Genomic DNA, 22769 nt, shown 5'->3' with positions numbered 1-22769 from the left:
TCCTATTGATGAAGTGGTAGCCCTGTGCTTGCTGTTGTAGAGCTGGGCAAGTGGGGTGGGATTCCTTCATGTTTCTTGTTCTTATTGACGTTTTAGGAATTTGGGTTTTGTTTTTGTCTTTCATTGAGGCATAGTGGCCAAATTCATTAAAAGAAGTATTTGGATTTTTTAACCTTTGTATTTGCATTTTTCTGGCAGTTTCCTGGAGACAGCGTGGTCACTGGACGGGGCCGAATCAATGGAAGATTGGTTTATGTCTTCAGTCAGGTATTTCATAACTCTAATAGTCTGAACTTTCTTGGAGGGCAGAGCCAAGAGGAAAATATGTGAAAGAAGCCAATCTTGGGGAATGAAAACTTGCTTGTAGTTTGGAGAAAATGAGGGATTTGCTTTGTTTTTCAGTGCATATTTCCAGAATATTGTGCGTTTTTTTCTTAGGAAGAGTCCTTAGTTTGTTTTGGGGGAGGATCGCAGGGCACTAGCCTTGTACAAAGGTATCCCAGGAACCAGGAATTTATTCCAAGTGAATGAGATTCCTCTTTGCAGGATTGGGTGTGTGCTTGCAGGGCATCTGTGTCCTGGGCAGTGTATGTGGACTGGAGAGAGTGCAGTGGGTGCAGCCTAGCAAAGGGGACTTGACTCTCAGAAGCAGCGTTCCCCTGAGCTTTGAGCTTTCATGAATATGTTCAGAAAACTTTTATCAGGGTGCCTCAAGACAGATACAGTTTGTTCACACACATAGCCGAAGCTATCAATACGTTATTTTACATGCAAAAGGGAATGAAGATTGTTAATCAGCTGACCTTACAATAGGGAGAGTAGCCTGATTTATCCAGGTGGGTCCAGTGTAATCACAGGGTCCTTAAAAGTGGAAGAGGGAGGTAGAAGAGGAGCTTAGAAGGATATAAGAGAAGGACATGATCTGCAGTACCTGGCTTTGAAGATGGGAAAACGAGACCATTAGCAAAGGAGTGCTCATGGTCTCTAGGAGCTGGTAAAGGCAAGAAAACACATTTTCCCCTGGAGCCTCCAGAACGGAGCACAGCCCTGCCATCCTTAATTTAGCCCAGTCAATCCTGTGTAGCACTTCTAAATTATAGAACTCTAAGATAATTTGTGTTGTTTCAAGGCACTGAATTTATATTAATTTTTTATAGCAGTAATAGAAAATTAACATAGAATATTTTGTGTACTATTTTGGATTTGACTTTTTTCTCTCCAGAGGTGTAGATGTATATATAATTTAAAATGCTTAGGTCTTTTTACAGACCTAAAGTTTGATATTAAAATTGGCTGGGCGTGGTGGCTTATGCCTGTAGTACCAGTACTTTGGGAGGCTGAGACGGGTGGATCACCTGAGGTCAGGAGTTTGAGACCAGCTGGCCAACATCGCAAAACTCTGTCTCTACTAAAAAACACAAAAATTAGCCAGGTGTAGTGGGTGCCTGTAATCCCAGCTACTTGGGAGACTGAGGCAGGACAATCACTTGAACCTGGAAAGTGGAGGTTGCAGTGAGCTGAGTTTGCGCCACTGCACTCGAACCTGGGCGACAGAGTGAGACTCCATCTCAAAAATAAAAAATAAAATAGTTATACTTGGTTAATTTAAAATCTGTCATAGACAGTATGTATTTACCAATTAAATTACCTTTGAAATGTTTTAAAACTGTTATAAATTGGTCTACCAAATGCTGAAATAGAAGGAATCACATTTCTTTGTTTTGTGCAATTTACGAGAGCTGAGAAAAACTTGTACAGAAGGAACCACTGTAGAGAGAACTAAGAAAGTTATGTTTTCTGGACATGGTATTCACTCACCACTATTAAGCAGATGGAAAAATTCATGGAATTCATACTTTCGAGCACCTCTTATGCTCATGTTAGGGTGGGAGTGAGGAGAAGGTGGAGATGACTGAGACAAGAGTTCCCACCCTGAAGAACGAATCATTTTATAGGCAGAATGGCACAGAACAGATGTGACTACACAGCACATGGAGTGAGAGGTTCCAGGCAAATGTTGTAGACCCAACACAAGGGAAAATCACATCCATGGTTGAGGAAAGCTTTAGTAACAATGGGGCAATTGAGACAGGCCTTGAAGGATACTGAGGGTAGGGAGTGATGAGCTATTTTTTTTTTTTAATAGTGATCTCCAAGATGTTAATATCTTCAGTATTTTTTCTGGGGAGCTTCCGTTCTTCTGGGGAGCCTCCTCAGTCCCTTGCCTGATAATTGGCTGTTGGTGTATTCTGAGGGGAGAGAAAAAAGGGGCCAGCACTCACTCATTCAGTGTATAGGCTCCTAATCTTGTGTGTTTTCAGCCTCACCTTTTCCTCTTTTAGGTTAGCAGTTGTGAGTTTAGAACCCTTCTGGTTAATTTCCTTTACAGAACAAACCTTCTCTTTCCTCTCAAGGTGAAGGAGAGGCCCTGTGGGGTCTGACTGCTTCTAACAGAGACTTCTGTTAGTCTCTGTTTTCAGCCCCCTTCTCATCTCCACTTTTCATGGTTCCTAGATTGTCCCCTCCTTGATTACCCCCACTGCAGGTGTGTAAGTTTCCATTCTCTCCCTTTAAATCAGGTATTTTCTTGTGCTTTCAGTTCCCCCCAAATTTGTTTAATCTTTGCCATGCTATTGTCTCTTTGTTCTTATTCTCATGGCTGATTCTGTTCTTAATTCCCACCTGTCTTTTTGAGGGGGCTGTAGGAGAGGTTATGCCCACAATAAGCCCTTTACATCTGAACATAATGAAGATCCATAAGCCGAAGTAGCAGTGAGAGCTCTGATTCTTGTTTGTTAACCTTCCTTTTTAAAACAGCAAATATAGGCCGGGCGCAGTGGCTCACGCTTGTCATCTCAGCACTTCGGGAGGCCAAGGTGGGTGGATCACTTGAAGCCAGGAGTTTCAAACCAGCGTGGCCAACGTGGCAAAACTGTCTCTACTAAAAATACAAAAATTAGCTGGGCATGGTGGCACGTGCCTGTAATCCCAGCTACTCAGGAGCCTGAGGCAGAAGAATTGCTTGAACCTGGGAGGCAGAGGATACAGTGAGCCAAGATTATGCCACTGCACTCCAGCCTGGGTGACAGAGCAAGAGTCGGTCTCAAAATAATAAGTAAAATGAAACAGTAAATATTTCCTAAAAATAGAAGTGCTTTACTGATATCCATAGAATCTGGTATTAGAGTTAATTCTGTGTGATAGATTTTCCTTCAGAGCTGCAAATCATTTTTTTTCCTCTTTTTTCCTTTCAAATCATTTTTGTAGAGCAAAGACTAACTCTTTTGCCTTGACAATTCATGAACTTCCTTTAAGATATTTTATTCTATGGAATAATCTATAAGTCAGACTTTTTTCTAATTTTTTAAACTTCTGAAAATGCTTTAAAAACTATATGTGTGTATTTTTTTTTTTTAAAATATGGAGTCTCGCTCTGTCACCCATGCTGGAGTGCCGTGGTGCAATCCCAGCCCACTGCAACCTCTGCCTCTTAGATTCAAGTGATTCTCCTGCCTCAGCCTCCCAAGTAGCTGGGATTATAGGCGCACACCACCACGCCCAGCTAATTTTTTTATTTTAGTAGAGATGGGGTTTCACCATGTTGGCCAGTCTGGTCTGGAACTCTTGACCTCAAGTGATTCACCCGCCTTGTCCTCTCAAAGTGTTCGGATTACAGGCGTGAGCCACCGTGCCCAGGCAACGTTTTTTTGTTGTTTTTTTTTTTGAGACAGGGTCTTGCTCTGTTGCCTAGCTGGAATACAGTGGTGCTGTCTCAACTCACGGAAGCCTCTGTCTCCTGGGCTCAAGTGATCCTCCTGCCTCAGCCTCCTGAGTAGCTGGGACTCCAGGCATATGCTACCATGCCCAGCTAACTTTTTAATGTATTTTTTTTGTAGATACAAGTTTCTGCCATGTTGCCCTTGCTGGTCTCAGACTCCTGGATTCAAGCTATCCGCCTGCCTTGGCCTCCCAAAGTGTTGGGATTACAGGCATGAGCCACCATGCCTGACCTAAAAGCTTTTATCTGTGAATTTTCTATTTCTTCCTCCTACTGGATTTTCATCTCTAGCCAGTCGCTATATTTGACTTGCTGATTTGTATTTTCTTTTTAGGATTTTACAGTTTTTGGAGGCAGTCTGTCAGGAGCACATGCCCAGAAGATCTGCAAAGTAAGTATTTAATACTCAAATTCAATCCATTGCTTTCCTCAGTTACATAGTGCTTATTGGGTATCTTTGGGGTATAAAACACTGAGCTAGGTACTTGGGGTAGGGCAGAGGTATGCAAGATCTGCTACCCATCTGAAGGGGTGCGTAACAATTTTTGTATCTCTTCCATGGATACATGGATCTCTTCCATGGGCTGGCAAAGCCTGGACCCTCCTGTTTTTACATACCTAAAATAAAATTTGTAGGATTTTAAATGATTAAAAATGTTTTTAAAAACCACATTTATAATATATGTGCTCCCTTGTTAACATTTAATAATAAGATTTAGCAGTAGATCTAATAACTACCATAATTTCAAAGTAGTCAAAGGTGAAATATTTCAGAGTATCTGCAACAACTTTAATGGGATGTAAAAATATCTGTGGCTTCTAATAATGACAAAGTCACAGGTATTTCTAATACTAAGGCTCATTGCCTATATTCATAGTGAAAAGAAAAGTTAATGATTGGCTAGCGTTAGTAAAGATAAAGATGTAAATTTTTTCCCGTTCATAGACTCCTGTTCACAGACCTCTTGGGGTTCTGAGGATTTCAGGTGAAGAACCTTTTGTCTAGGTAGCGGGGCCAGGTGCTAGAAGGTAAAGAACAATGGGAGCATTGTATGCTGATATTTAAAAACCACTGCTAGAGATTAGATGCTCTGGAGAGGAATAAACTATAAATAATAGAGAATTTTGGAATTAAATTTGGAGCTACTGGTAACTGGAACATCTGGATTACAGACATGGTCCTGTCATGTATTGCTCCTGAGACCTTGGGCCAGTCACTTAACTTTTATACCTTCTTAATTTTTCTCTTCTTACTGCCTCTGTTATGATGGCTAAATGAGGTAATGGAAGTGAAAGTGCTTTTTAAACTGTCAAGGGCTGTAGGAATATTGCTTATTATGCTGTCAGAATTACTAACCCATGAGGAAAATCTGTCACATTAGAAGTAAAAGCAGGCCTGGGCCTGCCCTCAGATTAACAGATGGGTCAACGTCTGCTTTCATGAAAGTACTACTTTGCCATTCTGTCTACTGTAAGTTCTTTCAAAGCAGTACCTGGGAACAAAACTGGCTGCTGGAAGATGTTACAATGTGAGCCTGTGGTTCTAGAAATCGTTGCCATGAGTTGTTTTATCCCCTGCTAATGGGAAGTGCTTTGACTCTTGGGTGTTTGGGGGCTTTAATCAGCCTTTTAAATATCTGGTCCTTTGTCTTCCATGAAGGTACCCAATCATGATGGGGAGTGAAACCAGTGTTACTGCCTCCTGTTTTGAAAAGTGCACTCGGGACATTTTCCAGAAAACACTGTGGTACTTTGTGAATGTCGTTTTTTATATCAAGAATATTTGTCTCAATAAAAGATTTCTCCACTGTCTCAGATCATGGACCAGGCCATAACAGTGGGGGCTCCAGTGATTGGGCTGAATGACTCTGGGGGAGCACGGATCCAAGAGGGAGTGGAGTCTTTGGCTGGCTATGCAGACATCTTTCTGGTGAGAAACCTGTTAATAGAGAATAGAGAATAAAAAAATACAGGGCTTAAATTCTCTAAGCCATGACCTGGCCAGAGCTTCTCCAACTCTCCTTATTGTTCTCTGCTGCATTGTGTCTGTTCTGTGGGTCCTTTCTGTGTCACTGGGGGTGGGATTGAAGGGTAGATGAAAAGCAAGAGAGAGTGGGAAGAGAGGGTTTTCATTTTTTTCTAATAGAGGGCCACACATAGGGGAATTTACAGTTAAAGATCGTTCATAAGGGAAAAGCACTTGAGAATTTTTTTTTTTTGAAAGCAAGGGAGAGGAAATATGAAAAGTTAAAATGAACTGATGTGCTAGAATTAGAATTTTTAAAAAATGTCGCACTTTTAAAATTTTTTTTTTTTTTTGAGGCGGAGTCTCGCTCTGTCGCCCAGGCTGGAGTGCAGTGGCCGGATCTCAGCTCACTGCAAGCTCCGCCTCCCGGGTTCACGCCATTCTCCTGCCTCAGCCTCCCGAGTAGCTGGGACTACAGGCGCCGCCACCGCGCCCCGCTAATTTTTGTATTTTTTAGTAGAGACGGGGTTTCACCGTGTGAGCCAGGATGGTCTCGATCTCCTGACCTCGTGATCCAGCCGTCTCGGCCTCCCAAAGTGCTGGGATTACAGGCTTGAGCCACCGCGCCCGGCCTAAAAAATTTTTTTGTTAAAACACTACAGGATTATTATATAAATTCCAAGCCATAGTGCAAAGAAGAATGAAATCACCCCAGATCCTACCATTCAGAAACATTTGGCGAGCCTCATTACTGACATCTCTTTGCTTATTTACAGACTGAAATTATGAGAGAAAGAAATGAAAAGAAACATAAAATAATGTGTTATGTGAAGTATAAAGTGTATTTGTGAGAGATACAGTAAGAGAGATTGGGATGAGGGAGAGGCATACAGGAGCCAGAAACTGGCAACACTTCCAGGGAGGATAAAGGAAGGAGACAGGCAGACATTGTTTCTAATCAGGCCAGCCATTCTTGTCATCCCTGCTCTGCAGGCTTGCTTCTGTGGGTGGCTTGGCCTAAGCAGTTTAGGCCTGGAAGTCATTCCTGTATAGAAACAAAAGAGCGGCCCTCAGAGACGTGGTGATAAACCACCACATTTTAGAGCTTGACTGGATTTTAGAATGTCATCTAGTTGAATACATCTTTATAGGTCTGGAGGAGTTTTTTTAAAACAAAAATTTATTGATTGATTTATTTAGAGACAGGGTCTCGGTTGGCCAGGCTGGAATGCAGTGGCATGATCTCTTGTTTACTGCAACCTCAGCCTCCTGGGCTCAAGCGATCATCCCACCTCAGCCTCCTGAATAGCTGGCACCACAGTCATGCACCACCATCTCCGGCCAATTTTTTTGGTATTTTTTTTTTTTATAGAGGCGGGGTTTTGCCATGTTGCCCAGGCTTGTCTTCAACTCATGGACTCAAGTGATTGGCCTGCCTTCACCTCCCAAAGTGCTGGGATTACAGGAGTGAGTCACCATGCCTGGCCTTTAATTTTTGTTTTCAAGGGCTAGTCTTTACTTTCAGATCTTCATTGCTTAATTAATTGCTTACTAATGCTGCTTGTCATGTTGATACCTCCACTCACTTATTCCTATCTGTGTTATGTTTTGGTAACTTTTTATTTTGATAAAATTTCAAACTTCAGGCTGGGCACAGTGGCTCACGCCTGTAATCCCAGCACTTTGGGAGGCCAAGGCAGGTAGATCATTTGACGTCAGGAGTTCAAGACCAGTCTGGCCAACATGGTGAAATCCTGTCTCTATTAAAAATACAAAAATTGGCTGGGTGTAGTGGCACATGCCTGTAATCCCAGCTACTCAGGAGGCTGAGGTGGGACAGTTGCTTGAACCGGGAGACAGAGGTTACAGTGAGCCAAGATTGTGCCACTGTACTCCAACCTAGGCGACAGAGCAAGATTCCGTCTCAAAAAAAAAAAAAAAAAGGGCCGGGCTCGGTGGCTCAAGCCTGTAATCCCAGCACTTTGGGAGGCCGAGATGGGCGGATCACGAGGTCAAGAGATCGAGACCATCCTGGCTAACACGGTGAAACCCCGTCTCTACTAAAAAATACAAAAAACTAGCCGGGCGAGGTGGCGGGCGCCTGTAGTCCCAGCTACTCGGGAGGCTGAGGCAGGAGAATGGCGTAAACCCGGGGGGCGGAGCTTGCAGTGAGCTGAGATCCGGCCACTGCACTCCAGCCTGGGCAACAGAGCGAGACTCCGTCTCAAAAAAAAAAAAAAAAAAAAAAAAAAATTCAAACTTTATAGAAAATGACGAGAATAGTACAGGAACTCCTATATGTGCTTTTCCCAGATTCACCAGTTGTTTGCCTTTTCTCCATTTGTTCTGTTATTCTCTCTCCATATATACATATTTGCATGTTACATTTTTCTGCAGTATTTGAGAATAAATTGGAGATACTATGTCTTCTTTACCTCCTAAGTTCTTCATTGGGTATTTCTAAAGAATAAGGATATTCTCGACTGGGCACGGTGGCTCACGCCTGTAATCCTTGCACTTTGGGAGGCCGAGGCGGGCGGATCACGAGGTCAGGATATCGAGACCATCCTGGCTAACACGGTGAAACCCCATCTCTACTAAAAGTACAAAAAATTAGCCGGGCGCGGTGGCGGGCGCCTGTAGTCCCAGCTACTCGGGAGGCTGAGGCAGGAGAATGGCGGGAACCCGGAAGGCGGAGCTTGCAGTGAGCCGAGGTCGAGCCACTGCCCTCCAGCCTGGGCGACAGAGTGAAGACTCCGCCTCAAAAAAAAAAAAAAAAAAAAAAGAATAAGGATATTCTCTTAAATAACCAGAATACAGTAATAAAAATCAGGAAATTTAACATTGATTCATCTATGTTATTCTAATTCATTATCCTTATTCAGGACTTAAGTCCTTTATAGTGTGTGCTCTTGGTGTGTGTGTGCTTTCTCTCTGTGCACATGCTCTCGCTCTGTGTGTGTGTGTGTGTATACATATATATATATGTGTGTGTGTATGTATGTGTATATATATATGTATGTGTGTGTTCCTCCTGGCCAGGATCCAATCCAGAATGAAGCATTGACTTTAGATGTTGTCTCTCTTTAATCTTTTTGATCTGGAGCAATTCCTGTTTTTGTTCTCCATGATCTTGACATTTTAAGAAATAGCTTTATAGGGCCAGGCGCAGTGGCTCACACCTGTAATCCTAGCACTTTGGGAGGCCGGGGTGGGTGGATCACTAGGTCAGGAGTTCAAGACCGGCCTGGCCAAGATGGTGAAACCCTGTCTCTACTAAAAATACAAAAATTAGCTGGGTGTGGTGGCAGGTGCCTGTAATCCCAGCTACTCAGGAGGCTGAGGCAAGGAATTGCTTGAACCTGAGAGGTGGAGGTTGCAGTGAGCTGAGATCATGCCACTGCACTCCAGCTTGGGTGACAAAGCGAGACTCCATCTCAAAAGAAGTAGCTTTATTGAGATATAATTTACAAACCATAAAATCCACCCATTGTAAACATGTAATTCAAATTAATTTTTAGAGTGGTGCAGCCATAATCTAGTTTTCGAACCTGCCACTCCAAAAATACCCTCTTGCTTTTTTGCAGTCAGTTCCCACCTAACCACAGTCACCTCCTCACCCAACTTTCTTCTTTTACAGATTTTTCCATGTGACTCCTTTCACTAAGCACCGTTTTTTGAGGTTCATTTATATTGTAATGTGTATCAATTCATTCCTTTTTATTGATGAATAATATTCTATTGAATATTTTACATATTTTCATCATTTACCAATTGAGGGATATTTGGGTTGTTTCTAGTTCCTGGCTATCATGGATAAATGCTACTGTGAACATTTGTGTATTACTCTGTGTGGACATGTGTTTTCATAACCCTTAGGTAGATAAGTACCTAAGAGTGGGATTGTAGGTTTTATGATAAGCTTGTTTATAACTTTTTAAGAAACTGCCAGATTGTTTTCCAAAGCAACTAAACCATTTTATGTTTACCATGAGCAATGTATTCAGGGTCGCAGGTTCTCCACATCTTTGTTGATTACTTGGTATTGTCAGTCTTTTTTTTTTTTTTTTTTTTTTTGAGATGGAGTCTTGCTCTGTGGCCCAGGCTGGAGTGCTATGGTGCAGTCTTGGCTCACTGTAACCTCTGCCTCCTGGGTTCAAGTGATTCCCCTGCCTCTGCCTCCTGAGTAGCTGGGATTACAGGCATGCACCACTATGCCTGGCTAATTTTTGTGTTTTTAGTAGAGACGGGGTTTCACCATGTTGGCCAGGCTGGTCTCGAACTCCTAACCTCAAGTGATCCGCCTGCCTTGGCCTCCCAAAGTGCTAGGATTACAGGCGTGAGCCACTGCACCCAGCCACTTTTTTTTTTTTTTTTTGAGATGGAGTCTCGCTCAGTCGCCCAGGCTGGAGTGCAGTGGTGCAATCTCGGCTCACTGCAAGCTCCGCCTCCTGGGTTCACGCCATTCTCCTGCCTCAGCCTCCCAAGTAACTGGGACTACAGGCGCCCACCGCCACGCCCGGCTAATTTTTTGCATTTTTAGTAGAGACAGGGTTTCACCCTGTTAGCCAGGATGGTCTCGATCTCCTGACCTCGTGATCCGCCCGCCTCGGCCTCCCAAAGTGCTGCGATTACAGGCGTGAGCCACTGCGCCCGGCCTTTTTTTTTTTTTTTTTTTTTTTTGAGACAGGGTCTCACTCTGTTGTTGAGGCTGGAGTACAGTGGCATGATCACAGCTCACTACAGCCTCAACTTCCTGGGATCAAGTGATCCTTCTGCCTCAACCTCCCAAAGTGCTGGAATTACAGGCATGAGCCACTGCGCCTGGTCCAGTCTTTTTGACTATAGCCATTTTAGTGGTGTGTAATGGTATCTCACTGTAGTTCTAGTTTGCATTTCCCAGATGACTAATCATGTTGAGCATCTTGATGTACATATTAGTCATTTGCAAACCTTCTTTGCTGAAATGTCTATTCAGATCTTTTGTCCATTTTGTAATTGGGTTTTTGAGTTGTAAGAGTTCTTCATATATTCTGGATACAAGTCCTTTATCAGATATATGATTTGAAAGTACTTTCTCCCAGTCTGTGGCTTGTCTTTTCTTTCTTAGTGGTAGCTTTATTTATTTTTATTTTTTATTTTTTGAGATAGCCTCACCCTGTCCTCCAGGCTGGAGTGCAGTGGCATGATCTTGGCTCACTGCAACCTCTGCTTCCTGGGTTCACGTGATTCTCGTGCCTCAGCCACCCGAGTAGCTGTGATTACAGGCACGTGCCACCACATCCAACTAATTTCCTTGCCTTTTTAGTAGAGACAGGGTTTCGCCATGTTGTACAGGACTGGTCTCGAACTCCTGAGCTCAGGTGATCTGCCTGCCTTGGCCTCTCAAAGTGCTGGGATTACAGGCATGAGCCAGCATGCTCAGCCTATTTTTATTTTATATTTTAAAGACAGGGTCTTGCTTTGTTGCCTGGGCTGGAGTACAGTGGTGCAGTCACAGCTCACTACAGCCTTGAACTTCTGGGCTCAAGCAATCCTCCTGCCTTAGCCTACCGAGTAGGTAGGACTATAGGCACACACTAGTACACGTAGCTAATTAAAAAAAAAAATTCTTTTGTGTGTAGAGATGGGGTCTTACTACATTGGTCAGCCTGGTCTTGAACTCCTGGTCTCAAGCGATCTGCCTCGGCATCCCAAAGAGATGGGATTACAAGCCATTGCACCCAGCCTGTGGTGGCTTTTTTTTCTTTTTTTGAACTAGGGTCTCACTCTGTCACCCAGGCTGAAGTATAGGGGTGTGATCATGGCTCACTGCAGCTTGGACTTCCCAGGGTCAGGCAGTCCTCCTGCCTCATCCTCCTGAGTGGCTGAGACCACAGGCACATGCTACCATGTCTGGCAGTTTTTTTCATTATTTGTTGAGGTGGGGTCCCACTATGTTGCCCAGGCTGGTCTCAAACTTCTGGACTTAAACCATCCTCCTGTCTCAGCTTCCTAGAGGGCTGGTATTACTGGCATGAGCCGATGTGCTCAGCCTCTGGTGGCTTTTGAGGTGGAGACATTTTTAATTTTGAAGTCCAGTTTATCAGGTTTTCTTTTGTGGGTCATGCTTTTATTGTCATATGTAAAAACTGTGTAATACAAAGTCATGAAGATTTTGTTTTCTTCATGGGGTTTTTTTGTAGGTTTGACTTTGTTTTTTTTTTTTGTTTTTTTTTTCCCCCCCGAGACAGAGTCATGCTCAGTCATCCAGGCTGGAGTGCAGTGGTGCGATCTCGGCTCACTGCAAGCTCCGCCTCCTGGGTTCATGCTATTCTCCTGCCTCAGCCTCCCGAGTAGCTGGGACTACAGGCGCCCGCCACCATGCCCGGCTAATGTTTTTTTGTATTTTTAGTAGAGACGGGATTTCACCACGTTAGACAGGATGGTCTCGATCTCCTGAACTCGTGATCCACCCGCCTCGGCCTCCCAAAGGGCTGGGGTTACAGGTGTGAGCCACCGTTCCTGGCCTTTTTGTTTTGTTTTGTTTTAGACGCGGTTTCGCTCTTGTTGCCCAGGCTGGAGTGCAATGGCACAATCTCAGGGATTACAAGTGCCTGCCACCAAACCTGTCTAATTTGTGTGTGTGTGTGTGTGTGTGTGCATGTGTGAGTGTGGGTCTCGAACTCCTGACCTCAGGTGATCTGCCCACTTTGGCCTCCCAAAGTGTTGGGATTACAGGTGTGAGCTTCCACGCCCAGCCAGCTCTCTTATAGTAGGTCTGTGATCCATTTTGAGTTAATTTTTGTATATGGCGTGATGTGAGGGTCTAACATCATTCTTGTCTCCCACCGTTAATTGACATAACTATTCTTTCCCCATTGAATTATCTTGACACATCGATAAAAATATCAGTTGAGCATAAATGTAAGGGTTTGTTTCTGAACTCTGTTCTTCCATTGTTCTATGTCTATCCTTAAAATAGAACCTGTCTTGATTACTGTAGTTTTATTGGAGTTTTGAAGTTGTATAAAGTCCTCCAACTTGGTATTTCTTCTCTTCTTCTTCTTCTTTTTTTTTTTTTAGATGTAGTCTCACTTTGTGACCCAGGTTGGAGCACAGTGGCATGATCTCAGCTCACTGCAACCTCCACCTCCTGGGTTCAAGTGATTCTCCTGCCTCAGCCTCCCAAGTAGTTGGGATTACAGGCACATGCCAACACACCCAGCTAATTTTTGTATTTTTAGTGGAGATGGGGTTTCACCATATTGGTCAGGCTGGTCTCGAACTCCCTCAAGTGATCCACCCACCTCAGCCTCCCAAAGTGCTGGAATTACAGGCGTGAGCCACCATGCCCGGTGGTAGTTCGTTCGTTCGTTCTTTTTGTCTGTCTGTCTTTCTGTCTTTTTGTCTTTCTTTCTTTGAGATGGAGTCTCACTCTGTCGCCCAGGCTGGAGTGCAATGGTGCGATCTTGCCTCACTGCAGCCTCCATCTCCCGGGTTCAAGCGATTCCCTGCCTCAGCCAAGTAGCTGGAATTACAGGCGCCCACCTCAATGCCCAGCTAATTTTTTTTATTTTTAGTAGAGACAGGGTTTCACCATGTTGGACAAGTTGGTCTCCAACTCCTGACCTCAGGTGATCCACCTGCCTCGGCCTCTGAAAGTGCTGGGATTACAGGTGTGAGCCACCGTGCCTGGCCCAATCAGCATTTAACTCTACGAAAATGCCTGCTGAGATTTGATAGGAACTGCATTGAGTCTGTAGATGAATTTAGTGAGAATTTACATCTTAACATTTTGAGTCTTTCACTCCATATAGATGGAATGTTTCTCTGTTTATGTAGCTTTTTAATTTGTCTCAGCAATATTTTGTAATTTGCAGCATACCTGTCTTGCATTCTTTTGTTAAACTTATACTTAAAATGTTTCACTCTGGCCAGGCACAGTGGCTCATGTCTGTAACCCCAGCGCTTTGGGAGGCCGAGGCAGGGGGATAACCTGAGGTCACAAGTTTGAGACTAGCCTGGCCAACATAGTGAAACCCTGTTTCTACTAAAAATACAAAAATTAGCCACGTGTCGTGGTGCGCACCTGTAATCCCAGCTACTCAGGAGGCTTGAGGCAGGAGAATCGCTTGAACCCAGGACGCAGAGGTTGCAGACTCCAGCCTGGGCAACAGAGCAAGACTCTGTCTCAGAACAAAACAAAACAAAATATTTTACTTTTTGTGATGCTATTCAGAATGGAATTGTCTTGTTAATTTCCTATTTGGATTCTTCTTTGCAAATGCATAGAGATACAATTGATTTTCATATGTTGATCTTGTATCCTGCAGCTTTGCTGAGATTGTGTATTAGTTCGAATAAGGGGTGTGTGTGTGTGTGTGTGTGTGTGTGTGTGTATTTCTTCGGATTTTCTATATATACAATCATGTCTTCTGCAAATAGAGGCAGTTTTACTTATTCCTTTCTAATCTGGATGCCTTTTATTTCTTTTTCGTGCTAATTGCTCTGCCTAGAACCTGTAGCACAATGTTAAGTAAAAGTAGTAAGAGTGGACATCCTTGTCTTGTTCCTCATCTTAAGGAGAAAGCATCCATTCTTCACCATTAAGCATGATGTTAACTGGTGTGGGTTTTTTTTTTTTTTTTTTTTTTTGTACATTCCCTTTCTCAGGTTGAGGAAGTTCCTTTCTACTTCTGATTTTTTGAGTATTTTTATCATGAAGGGTGTTTAATTTTGTCGAATGCTTTTTTATGCATCTATAAGATAATCATGTTTTTTGTTCTTTATTCTAATGATATGGTATGTAACATTATTGGTTTTTAGAATATTTAGAAACCAACCTTGTATTCCTGTGATAAATCCCACTTGGTCATGGTATATCATCCTTTTTTGGAAGGTGCTGAGCTCTGCTAGTATTTCCTTGAGTACTTTTGAATCAATATTAGTAAGAGACATTGGCCTACAGTTACCTTATGATGTTTTCTTTTGGTTTTGGTATTACAGTAATTCTCACCTCATAGAATGAGTTGGAAGGGTTGGTCTGTGAGATAGGTTCACTATGCACTGGCTACGAACATTTCTGATTTCAGTAAGATAGAACACTCATACAAGTTACGTGAAGTGCCTGGCCACATCTATTGTTTTTTGACTTTTTAATTTTTTCTCCTCTAGGCAGAGTCTTGCTCTGTTTCCAAGGCTGGAGTACAATGGTGCAATCTCAGCTCACTGCAGTCTCCACCTCCTGGGTTAAAGCAGTTCTCCTGTCAGCCTCCCGAGTAGCTGGGACTACAGGCATACGCCAGTACGCCCAGCTAATTTTTGTATTTTTAGTAGAGACAGGATTTTAGCATATTGGTCAGGCTGGTCTTGAACTCCTGACCTCAGGTGATCCACCTGCCTCGGCCTCCCAAAGTACTGGGATTATAGGCATGAGCCACTGCGCCCGGCTGTTTTTTGACTTTTTAATTATGGCCATTTTTGCAGGAGTAAGGTGGTATCTCATTGTGGTTTTCATTTGCATTTTCCTGATAGTGATGTGAGCATTTTTTTCATATGTTTGTTGGCCATTTGTGTATCTTCTTTTGAGAAATGTCTATTCATGTCCTTTGCCTGCTTTTCGATGGGATTATTTTTTCTTGCTGATTTGAGTTCCTTGTAGATTCTGCATACTGGTCCTTTGTTAGGTGCATAGTTTGCAAATATTTTCTCCCATTCTGTGAGTTGTCTCTTTCCTGATTATTTCTTTTGCTGTGCAGAGGCTTTTTAGTTTAATTAGGTCCCATTTATTTTTGTTTTTGTTGCATTAGCTTTTGGGGTCTTAGTCGTTAATTTTTTGCTTGGGCCAGTGTTCAGAAGAGTTTTTCCAATATTGTAGAATTTTTATGGTTTCAGGTCTTAGATTTAAGTCTTTGAAGTCTGGTAATGTGACGCCTTCAGATTTGTTCTTTTTGCTTGGTATTGCTTTGGCTATCTGGACTCATTTGGTTCCATATAAATTTTAGGAGTGTTTTTTCCAGTTCTGTGAAAAATGATGATAGTAATGGTAGTGTTTTGATGGGAATTGCATTGAATCTGTAGATTGCTTTGGACCATATAATCATTTTCACAATATTGATTCTTACCTCCATGAGCACGAGATGTGTTTTCATTTGTTTGTGTCATGTATAATTTGTTTCAGCAGCATTTTGTAGTTTTCCTTGTAGAGATCTTCACCTCCTTGGTTAGGTATATTCCTAGGTATTTTATTTTATTTTTTTGCAGCTGTTGTAAAAGGGATTGAGTTCTTGATTTGATTGTCACCTTGGTTATTGTTGGTGTATAGCAGTGCTATTGATTTGTGTACATTAATTTTGTAACCTAAGACTTCACTGAATTCCTTTGTCAGATCTAGGAGTCTTTTGGATGAGTCTCTAGAGTTTTCCAGTTATATGATCATATCACCGATAAACAGTACTTGTTTGACTTCCTGTTTTCCAATTTGGATGCCCTTTCTTTCTCTTGCCCGATTGCTCTGGCTAGGACTTCCAGTACTATGTTGAATAAAAGTAGTGAAAGTGGGCATCCTTGTCTTGTTCCAGTTTTCAGGGGAGTGCTTTCAACTCTTCCCCATTCATTATGATGTTGGCTGTGGGTTTATCATATATTGCTTTTATTATTTTGGGGTAAATCCCTCCTGTGCCTAGTTTGAGGGGTTTTTTTTTGTTGTTGTTGTAAAGAGATGCTGGATTTTTTCACATGCTTTTTCTGCACCTACTGAGATGATCATATGGTTTTTGTTTTAAATTCTATTTATGTGATGTATCACATTTATTGACTTGCATATGTTAAACCATCCCTGCATCTCAGGGACGAAACTCACTTGATCATGTTGTATTATCTTTTTGATGTGCTGTGGGATTTGGTTAGCTAGTATTTTGTTGAGGATTTTTCATCCATGTTTATCGGAGACACTGGTCTGTAGTTTTCTTTTTTTAATGTCATTTTCTGGTTTTGGTATTAGGATGATACTGGCTTCATAGAATGATTTAGGAAGGATTCCCTCTCTCAATCTTTTGGAATAATTTCAGTAGGATTGGTACCAATTCTTTGAATGTCTAGTGGAATTCAGCTGTGATCCATCTGGTCCTGGGCTTTTTTGTTGTTGGCAGTTTAAAATTACTGATACGGTCTCACTGCTTGTTTTTGGTCTGTTCAGGGTTTCTATTTCTTCCTGATTTAGAGGACTGTATGTTTCCACGAATTTATCCATTTCCTCTAGATTTTCCAGTTTGTGTGTGTAAAGATGTTCATGTTTGTCTCGAGTGATCTTTTGTATTTCTATGATATTGGTTATGATGTTTCCAGTTTCATTTTTAATTGAGCTTATTTGGATCTACTCTCTTCTTGGTTAGTCTCACTAATGGTCGACCAATTTTGTTTATTTTTTCAAGGAACCAAGTTTGTTTTATTTTTTTGCTTCAATTTCCTTTAGTTCTGCTCTGATCTTTGTTATTTCTTCTGCTGGCATTGGGTTTAGTTCGTCCATTTCTCTGGTTCATGGAGGTGTGACAGTAGGTTGTCGGTTTGTGTTCTTTCAGTCTTTTTGATGTATGTATTTAACATTGAACTTTCCTCTTAGCATTACTTTTGCTGTATCCCTAGAGGTTTTTATAACTTGTGTCACTACTATCATTCATTTCAAATTTTAAAATTTTCATCTTGATTTATTGTTAACCCAGAAATCATTCAGGAGCAGATTATCTGATTTCCATGTGTTTGTATAGTTTTGATCATTTCTTTTGAAGTTGATTTCTGGTTTTGTTCCACTATGGTCTGAGAAGATACTTGATATGATTTCAATTTTGTTAAAGTTATTGAGACTTGTTTTGTGGCCTGTCTTGGAGAATGTTCCATGTGTTGATGAGAAGGATGTATATTCTGCAATTGTTTGGTAGAATGTTCTGTAAATATCTGTTAAGTCCATTTGTTCTAGGGTATAGTTTAAGTCCATTGCTTCTTTGTTGAGTTTCTGTCTCAACAAAAACAGTCTAGTGCTATCAGTGGAGTGTCGAAGTCCCCCATTTCACTGTGTTGCTATTTCATTTCCTAGGTCCAGTAGTAATTGTTTTATAAATCTGGGAGCTGCAGTATTAGGTGAATATAAATTCAGGATTATATCTTTCTGTTGGATTGTTCCTTTTATTATTATATAATGACCTTCTTTTTTTTTTTTTCTTTCTTTTTTATTATACTTTAAGTTCTAGGCTCCATGTGCACAACATGCAGGCTTGTTACGTATGTATACATGTGCCACATTGGTGGCACATGTTAATGCTGCACTCATTAAGTCATCATTTATATTAGGTATATCTCCTAATGCTATCCCTCCCCGCTCCCTCCACCCCACAATAGGCCCTGGTATGTGATATTCCCCTTCCTGTGTCCAAGTGATCTCATTGTTCAGTTCCCACCTATGAGTGAGAACATGCGGTGTTTGGTTTTCTGTTCTTGCGATAGTTTGCTGAGAATGATGGTTTCCAGCTGCATCCATGTCCTACAAAGGACATGAACTCATCCTTTTTTATGGCTGCATAGTATTCCATGGTGTATATGTGCCACATTTTCTTAATCCAGTCTGTCATTGATGGACATTTGGGTTGGTTCCAAGTCTTTGCTGTTGTGAATAGTGCCTCAGTAAACATATGTGTGCATGTGTCTTTATAGCAGCATGACTTATAATCATTTGGGTATATCCCCAGTAATGGGCTGGTTGGGTCAAATGGCATTTCTAGTTCTACATCCTTGAGGAATCGCCACACTGTCTTCCACAATGGTTGAATAGTTTACAGTCCCACCAACAGTGTAAAAGTATTCCTATTTCTCCACATCCTCTCCAGCACCTGTTGTTTCCTGACTTTTTAATGATCGCCATTCTAACTGGTGTGAGATGGTATCTCATTGCGGTTTTGGTTTGCATTTCTCTGATGGCTAGTGATGATGAGCATTTTTTCATGTGTCTGTTGGCTGCATAAATCTTTTGAGAAGTGTCTGTTCATATCCTTTGCCCACTTTTTGATGAGGTTGTTTTTTTCTTGTAAATTTGTTTGAGTTCTTTGTAGGTTCTGGATATTAGCCCTTTTTGTCAGATGAATAGATTGCAAACATTTTCTCCCATTCTGTAGGTTGCCTGTTCACTCTGATGGTAGTTTCTTTTGCTGGGCAGAAGCTCTTTAGTTTAATTAGATCCCATTTGTCAAGTTTGGCTTTTGTTGCCATTGCTTTTGGTGTTTTAGACATAAAGTCCTTGCCCATGCCTATGTCCTGAATGACATTGCCTAGGTTTTCTTCGAGGATTTTTATGGTTTTACGTCTAACATTTAAGTATCTAATCCGTCTTGAATTAATTTTTGTATAAGATGTAAGGAAGGGATCCAGTTTCAGCTTTCTACTTATGGCTAGCCAGTTTTCCCAGCACCATTTATTAGAAAGGGAATCCTTTCCCCATTTCTTGTTTTTGTCAGGTTTGTCAAAGATCAGATAGTTGTAGATGTGTGGTATTATTTCTGAGGGCTCTGTTCTGTTCCATTGGTCTATATCTCTGTTTTGGTACCAGTACCATGCTGTTTTTGTTAGCGTAGCCTTGTAGTATAGTTTGAAGTCAGGTAGTGTGATGCCTCCAGCTTTGTTCTTTTGGCTTAGGGCTGTCTTGGCAATGTGGGCTCTTTTTTGGTTCCATATGAATTTTAAAGTAGTTTTTCCCAATTCTGTGAAGAAAGTCATTGGTAGCTTGATGGGGATGGCATTGAATCTATAAATTACTTTTGGCGGTATGGCCATTTTCACAATATTGATTCTTCCTATCCATGAGTATGGAATATTCTTCCATTTGTTTGTGTCCTCTTTTATTTCATTGAGCAGTGGTTTGTAGCTCTCCTTGAAGAGGTCCTTCACATCCCTTGTAAGTTGGATTCCTAGGTATTTTATTCTCTTTGAAGCAATTGTGAATGGGAGTTCACTCATGATTTGGCTCTCTGTTTGTCTGTTATTGATGTGTAAGAATGCTAGTGACTTTTGCACATTGATTTCATATCCTGAGACTTTGCTGAAGTTGCTTATCAGCTTAAGGAGATTTTGGGCTGAGACGATGGGGTTTTCTAAATATACAATCATGGCATCTGCAAACAGGGACAGTTTGACTTCCTCTTTTCCTAATTGAATGCCCTTTATTTCTTTCTCTTGCCTGATTGCCCTGGCCAGAACTTCCAACACTATGTTGAATAGGAGTGGTGAGAGAGGGCATCCCTGTCTTGTGCCAGTTTTCAAGGGGAATGCTTCCAGTTTTTGCCCATTCAGTATGATATTGGCTGTGGGTTTTTCATAAATCGCTCTTATTATTTTGAGATATGTTCCATCAATACCGAATTTATTGAGAGTTTTTCTTTTTTTTTCTTTATTTTTCTTTTTTACTGTTGTTGCTTTAAAAGTCTGTTTTGTCTGATATAAGAATAGCTACTTCTGCTTGCTTTTGGTTCCCATTTGCATGGAATATCTCTTTCCCCCCTTTACCTTGAGGTTATATGAATCCTTACATGTTAGATGAATCTCTTGAAGACAGCAGATTTTTTTTTGTGATTTTTAAAAAATCCATTCTGCCATCTGTATCTTTAAGTGGAGCATTTAGGCCATTTACATTCAACATTAATATTGAAATGTGAGGTACTGTTCTGTTTATCGTTTTAGTTGTTACCTACTTTGTTTTTTTTTCATTGTGTTGTTTTATAGGCCCTGTGAGTTTTATCTTTCAAGAGGTTTTATTTTGGTGCATATTGAACTTTTGTTGCAAGATCTAGAACTCTTCTTCTGAAGAGTAATGCTGGTTTGGTAGTGGCAAATTCCCTCAGCATTTGTTTATCTGAAATGACTTTATTTCACCTTCATTTAGGAAGCTTAGTTTTGCTGGATGCAAAATTCTTGGGTGACAGTTATTCTGTTTAAGGAGGCTAAAGATAGAACTCCAATCCCTTCTAGCTTGTAAGGTTTCTGCTGAGAAATCTGCTGTTAGTCTGATAGGTTTTTCTTTATAGGTTACCTGGTGCTTTTGTCTCACTGCTCTTAGGATTCTTTCCTTCATGTTGACTTTAGATAGCCTGATGACTATGTGCCTTGGTGATAATCTTTTTGCAATGAATTTCCCAGGAGTTCTTTGAGCTTCTTGCATTTGGATATTGAAATATCAGGCAAGGCCAGGGAAGTTTTCCTCAAGGATTCTCTCAAATAAGTTTTCTAAACTTTTGGCCTTCTCTTCTCTCACAGGACCACCAAGTATTTTTAGGTTTGGTTGTTTTACATAATCCCATATTTGTTGGAAGCTTTGTTCATTTTCTTCTTTTTTTTCTTTTTTCTTTGAGATAGGGTCTTGCTCTCTCACCCAGGCTGTAGTACAGTGGTGTGACCTCTGTCTTCTGGGCTCAAGCAATCCTCCAACCTCTGCCTCCTGAGTAGCTGGGACTACAGGCACATGCCACCACTTCTGGCTAATTTTTATATTTTTTGTGGAGACGGGAATTTGCTATGTTGCTCAGGCTGGTCTTGAAGTCTGAACTCAAGCAGTCCACCTGCCTTGGCCTTCCAAAGTGCTAGGATTATAGGCATGAGACACTGTGCTCAGCCTATTTATTTCTTTTGATTCTTTTTTCTTTATTTTTGTCTGATTGGGTTAATTCGAAAGCCTTGTCTTGGAGCTCTGAAATTCTTTTACTTGTTCTAGTCTGTTGTTGAAACTTTCCATTGCATTTTGTATTTCCGTAAGTGTGTCTTTCATTTCCGGAAACTCTGATTGTTTTTTCTTTATGATATCTATGTAGAAAATTTTTCCTTTGTATTCTGAATTGTGTTTTAAGTTTTTTTTTATGTTGGTTTTCACCTTTCTATGGTGTCTCCTTGAGTAGCTTAATAATCAACCTACTGAATTATATATATGATTATTTCAAAGATTTCATTTTGGTTTGGATCCCTTGCTGGGGAGCTAGTGTGATCTTTTGGGGGTATGATAGAACCCTGTTTTGTCTTATACCAAAATTACTTTTCTGGTTCCTTCTCTTTTGTGTAGAGTATTTCTTCTCATTGTTCTCAAATTTATTTTTGATTTGGCTGTGGTTTTTTTAAGTTTCTTTTTCCTCCCCACTAAAGATGTGACTTTAATGTTTTTAGTTTATTATAACCTAATGTGATTCTTAATGCTTTTAGGGTGAAGACTGTATGAGTTCCTTGGCTATAGAGAGTCTTTGTATGATGGCTTCTTTAGATACTGGTTGTATTTATTTATTTATTTATTTATTTTTTGTTGAGGTGGAGTCTTGCTCTGTCGCCCAGGCTGGAGTACAGTGGCGTAATCTTGGCTCACTGCAACCTCCGCTTCCTGGGTTCAAGCGATTCTCCTGCCTCAGCTTCCTGAGTAGCTACGACTATAGGCGTGCACCACTACGCCTGGCTAATTTTTGTATTTTTAGTAGAGACGGGGTTTCACGATGTTGGCTGGGCTGGTCAAAAACTCCTGACCTCAGGTGACCCACCTGCCTTGGTCTCCCAAAGTGCTGGGATTACAGGCGTGAGCCACTGTGCCTGGCCTGTGTTTAATAGATATGTACTTGATGTGTGCCCAAGTTCCCTGTCTCCTAAGGGGTTGAGATGGAAAGGTCTCTTGAAGCTTATCTCATTCCCCTGTGGTGTGCACTTTTTTATTTAATTTTTCCCCTGTATTTTATTTACTAAGTTGATGGTTAAGGCTTCAGGCCAGTAGGGGAGGTGTCCGTGGGTAGGAACCAGTTGTGGCTAAAGCTAATGGGCAAATGCAGTACTCAATAAGGCAGTGGTTCCAGCCTTGATGAAGGTGGCTGGGGGAACTCTCAATTAGATGTACTGAGGTCTTATCAGGGGGAAGGGTGGGAGCCACCTCAGCTCCCCTGCCAGGCCGGTAGAAAAGCGATTCATCTCCCAGACTCGATCCTGCCCTAGTGTTCCAGCTATTCGGATCAGACAGGCACTTCTTTTCATCTGTAGGAC

General features: G+C 41.5%; 1 protein-coding gene across 2 annotated transcripts in view; it reads left to right on the top strand.

Moving 5' to 3' along the window:
- The window catches only part of PCCB (propionyl-CoA carboxylase subunit beta), a 92799-nt gene that overhangs the window by 4863 nt on the left and 65167 nt on the right, over positions 1–22769 (top strand). The window contains exons 3-5 of one of the 2 annotated variants that reach the window (XM_008009044.3): positions 199–267; positions 4113–4169; positions 5595–5708. In XM_008009044.3, the coding sequence (XP_008007235.2) occupies positions 199–267; positions 4113–4169; positions 5595–5708 (240 nt within the window). The remainder of the gene's footprint in view (positions 1–198; positions 268–4112; positions 4170–5594; positions 5709–22769) is intronic. The other variant, XM_073023596.1, reaches the window with a different exon arrangement.

The sequence above is a fragment of the Chlorocebus sabaeus genome, chromosome 15 (assembly GCF_047675955.1).
Source record: "Chlorocebus sabaeus isolate Y175 chromosome 15, mChlSab1.0.hap1, whole genome shotgun sequence".
NCBI lineage: Eukaryota > Metazoa > Chordata > Mammalia > Primates > Cercopithecidae > Chlorocebus > Chlorocebus sabaeus.
This window is presented reverse-complemented; position numbering and strand designations above follow the sequence as displayed.